At 38.5% G+C, this 4,636-nt stretch overlaps 1 protein-coding gene across 2 annotated transcripts in view; it reads left to right on the top strand.

Moving 5' to 3' along the window:
* The window catches only part of SPG21 (spastic paraplegia 21 (autosomal recessive, Mast syndrome)), a 40,685-nt gene that overhangs the window by 29,268 nt on the left and 6,781 nt on the right, over positions 1-4,636 (top strand). For both annotated transcript variants that reach the window (XM_005861058.2, XM_014535452.1), the window contains exon 4: positions 1,763-1,908. In XM_005861058.2, coding sequence (XP_005861120.1) covers positions 1,763-1,908 — 146 coding nt within the window. The remainder of the gene's footprint in view (positions 1-1,762; positions 1,909-4,636) is intronic.

The raw sequence follows: 4,636 nt of genomic DNA on the forward strand, positions 1-4,636 counted from the left end.
CTATTTGGAAAGGAAGTTGATGTGAGTTGAAATTGTTATTCACATAATATCACTAGAATGTGCTTACTTTTTATTCTTCTTAAAATTGGTCTGTTAGATAAAATGTGAATTTTGAAGTTTAGGAAAAGGTGAGAAACATATTTACATATTTTGAATAAGGAGCAAAGCTTGAGCAACTGAGAAATGCTATTACGAGAGTCCTAAATTTTTCAGATAATATGAGTTTAAAAAATAAAAATAGCTTAGTTCATTAAAAATAAATTAATTTTTTTATTATTTCAGTTGCAATATCCAGTTTATTGGGACCATCTTGAATTCTGTGATGGATTCAGAAAGCTTTTAGACCATTTACAATTGGATAAAGTGAGTACCATGAAACTAATTACTTGTGTGTGACTTTAAATGCAACATTTGCATTATAAAGCCTGGTGTTGTTTTTCTCTTATTTTTTAAATAAAATCTCTTTTGAGATAAAAGTCACATACTATACAGTGTACCCCTTTTCAAGTCTATAATTCAAAGATTTTTAGCATATTTACAGATATCTGCAGTCATCATCACAGTCGATTTTAGAACACTTTTTTCACTCCAACAAGAAACCCCATACTCAGCAGTCACTACTCACTCACCCTCCCCCTAACCCTGGCAAGCGACTCTACTTTCTGTCTCTATGGATTTGCTGTTCTGGATGTTTTGTATAAGTGAAATCATACAATATGTGGTCTTTTCTGACTGGCTTCTTTAGCTTAGCATAAAGTGTTTGAAGTTCATCCATGTTGTAGATGTAGCAGTACTTCATTTCTTTTTATTGTCAAATAATATCCCATTTATGAATATAGCACATTTTGTTTATCCATTCGTTAGTTGGTGTACATTTGGACTATTTCCAGAATATTTGGCTATTATAAATAATGCTGCTGTGAACATTCATGTACAAGTTTTGGTGTGGACAGGTTTTCAGAGTGGAATTACTGAATCATAGTGTTTGGGTTTTTTTAAAAATATGTTTTTATTGATATTTAGAGAGAGGAAGAGAGAGGGATAGAAAGATAGAAACATTGATGAGAGAGAAACATCATCGATCAGCTGCCTCCTGCACACCCCCTATTGGGGATCGAGCCCACAACCCTGGCATGTACTCTGACTGGAAATCGAATTGGTGAACTCTTGGTTCATGGGTCTATGCCAGTGATGGCGAACCTATGACATGCGTGTCAGAGGTGACAGGCGAACTCATTTTTTTGGTTGATTTTTCTTTGTTAAATGGCATTTAAATATATAAAATCAATATCAAAAATATAAGTCTTTGTCTTACTATGGTTGCAAATATCAAAAAATTTCTATATGTGACACGGCACCAGAGTTAAGTTAGGGTTTTTCAAAATGCTGACTCGCTGAGCTCAAAAGATTCGCCATCACTGGTCTGTGCTTAACCACTGAGCCACAACACTTTGGGCCTGAATCATAGTTTTCTTAAACAGAAACTGCCAGTGGTTTCATTTTCTAATGTAATCTGTGAAGAGTATTTCTTTAAGTTGTATGATTTGTATGCACAGTTGTATTGTTTTTCAAGGGGTGCATAAATTGCATTTAAATACAATATTTCCTAAAATTCTAACTGCAATAGATAGTTTAGTCTGTTGTCTAGTAGTGACATTCTCTTCTGCGGTTGGTGACAGTTAAAAATGTGTTGTTGTTTTTTGTATTTATGTTCAGGATTAATCATTGTTGTAAGATCCTCCTTGTGCTTGTTTACAATTAGGTTCATCTTTTTGGGGCTTCCTTGGGAGGCTTTTTGGCCCAGAAATTTGCTGAATACACTCACAAATCCCCCAGAGTCCATTCCCTCATCCTCTGCAATTCCTTCAGTGACACCTCTATCTTTAATCAAACTTGGTCTGCAAACAGGTAAGGATGTAAACATTTGGCCAAAATTGTTACTATTTTTGTTCAATGGAATTTTGGAAATGTTGGCTTTTGTGGGTGTTTTTGGTGTACCAGGGAGGGAGGTTATTTCTACTTCTGTCTTCTAAAACCACCCTGCCTTTTAAAATTAGAAATAGTCATCTTTGCAAAAGAAAAGAATTGAATGAACTCTGAATTCACCTATTTCATTTACTGTAAGCTATTGTGTAGCTTTGTTTAATATGCATTCATAAGCTCTTACAGTTTCTCTTCGGTGCACATGCAGCTATTCTTGTGTTCTACATGTTGCACTTGTTATTTTATGTAAACACTAGAGTCCCGGTGCATGAAATTCGTGCACTGGGCGGCAGGGCCCTCAGTCTGGACTGCGCCCTCTCGCAGTCCGGGAGCCCTTGGGGAATGTCCGACTGACAGCTTAGACCTCGCCAGCCATGATCCCAGCTCAGGGCTTCTGGCTGAGCAACGCTCCTCCTGTGGGAGTGCACTGACCACCAGGGGGAAGCTCCTGCATTGAACATCTGTCCCCTGGTGGTCAGTACGTGTCATAGCGACCAGTCGTTCTGCCGTTCGGTTGGTTTGCATATTAGCCTTTTATTATATAGGATTCTGTGTATTGACTGAAATAGTTTCTTAGGAATTTGGCTTCTCTCAGTTTTTCATCGTATTCTATTGTAAATCTTTGTACAAATTACTTTTTTTCTTCCCTTTCTGGGTTATTTTCTTTAGATATGTTCCCCAAAATGGATAGAGTAGAGCAGGGATGGGGAATGTCATTTGGTCTGGCCCTGCCAAGGCAGTAGGGGTGAGTTAATTAAACGTTTGACCAAACATAGCAGGCTAATTTTTAAGTTGATAATTTTGTATGGCCTGCGAATGATGTTATAAATATACAAATGGCCCTTGGCAGAAAAAAGATTCCCATTCCTGGAGTAGAGCATTTAGTCTGTCACCAGATGTTCTGCAGGTCATGACACTTAACATGTTAAGCGGCCAGCCTGTTTTGTCTTCGGGACGGAAAGTATAGTGTCAGTCACCGGTGACTGACAGGGCGCTTAACATGTTAATGTTTATTTGCTTTTCAGAAAGATGGGGATGGTGGGCTGCTTTGTGGGGCAACCAAGAGCGTACCTGCTTCCTCTGAGCTATCCTGTCATTGATTTTGTCATTTTAATTAGTTTGATAGGGATCTAATTGTACCTTAAAGCTAACTTAATGTGCATTTTGTTTCATTGCTAACAAGGCTAAGCTCTACCCTAAAACATAGCCCAGTGACTGAACATGCCTGTCTGATCAGGTTGGTTTTCACATAATGTTATAGGTAAACGATGTTTTCATGGCTTTCACATCTACTTAAGATTGTACTCTGTTATTTTCCTGAAGTCATCTCAGTAGTTTACTCAGCCTTCATGCAACGATTTCTTGTATTCATTAGCTACAGGTTCTTCATATCCAGGTGATGTACTAAAAAGTTCATTGATTATTTTTGATGATTTTTTAAAATCTTCATCTGAGGACAGATTTTGGGGGTTTTTTTTCTTTTTCTTTTTAAATTTTTATTTATTGATTTTTTTTTCAGAGAGGAAGAGAGAAATATCGATTTGTTGTTCCACTTATTTATTCCATAAAGATGGAATTGCCTTGAATTAGACCAGTGGAATCTAATAATAGCAAACTTTGGGAGGTACACTAACTCTCATTTTGCTAATTTGAAATCTATTTTGAAATATCAGTCAATCCAAAGGTGATGTAAATGTGAAGGTTGGTATCTTAGGTTTTCAGTCTTCTATAAGAAATAGGTTAGCACTAGAAATACGGTTTAGCAATTAGGAAAAAAAAAGTCTTGGAATCATCAGAATGTCTACCTTGGTAAAGTTATTTTGAAATATATAAAAGGCTAATATGCTAAGTGTCCGACTATCGGACCAGTTGCTATGGTGCACACTGACCACCGGGGGCAGACGTCAATGCAGGAGCTGCTGTGACGCGCAATGGCACCACGGACCTGGCGCCTACAAAGCAACACTTGGCTTCCCCCAAGTGGGACACAGGCCCCACCACCCCAGAGCGACAGCCCACCAAATCTCAGCCAACGCTGCCGAGACCCCATGGTGCAAAATGCGGCCCACAGCCCAGCCCAGCCCAGAAATGGGCACTGTGGGCGCTGGGTAATGACATCACATATCAACGCCCAGCTTCTTCTCCCTAGTGACAACTAGCCTCCTTGCAGTTTCTTCAGCCCAGGAACATGACTTGCTTTATACCCAGGTGCAAACATTTCACACTTTAACCAAATGTCTGTGAAGCATTTTCCCATGCCTCATCTCATTTGATCCTCACAGAAGTCCTGGAGTAGGTAGATAGGAGACTCGATGGAATCCTATTTTCTTTTCATTAGCTGGAAAACGGAGATTTAGAAAGCTTAGAAACTTGACCCGACTGAAAAGAAGTAAGAAATGGTGGACCTTGAAAATGACTTCAGGTTTTCTCACTGGGCAGAATATAGTCAAACACTGCTGCAGTTAAATATTTTACCCTGTGTTCTCCCTGCGTGATCTACAATAATCATCTTCTTCATGTTATATTTGTCAGCTGTGTTGCTGACAATTACCTGAAAGACAAGTTGGGGTGCTTCATTGGGCTGGAAAAAGTTTAGCTACATCAGAAAGCAGGTCTAATTAAGCAAGTTTCTACACTAATAAAAGAGAAACAT

The sequence above is a fragment of the Myotis brandtii genome, unplaced genomic scaffold (genome assembly GCF_000412655.1).
Source record: "Myotis brandtii unplaced genomic scaffold, ASM41265v1 scaffold144, whole genome shotgun sequence".
NCBI lineage: Eukaryota > Metazoa > Chordata > Mammalia > Chiroptera > Vespertilionidae > Myotis > Myotis brandtii.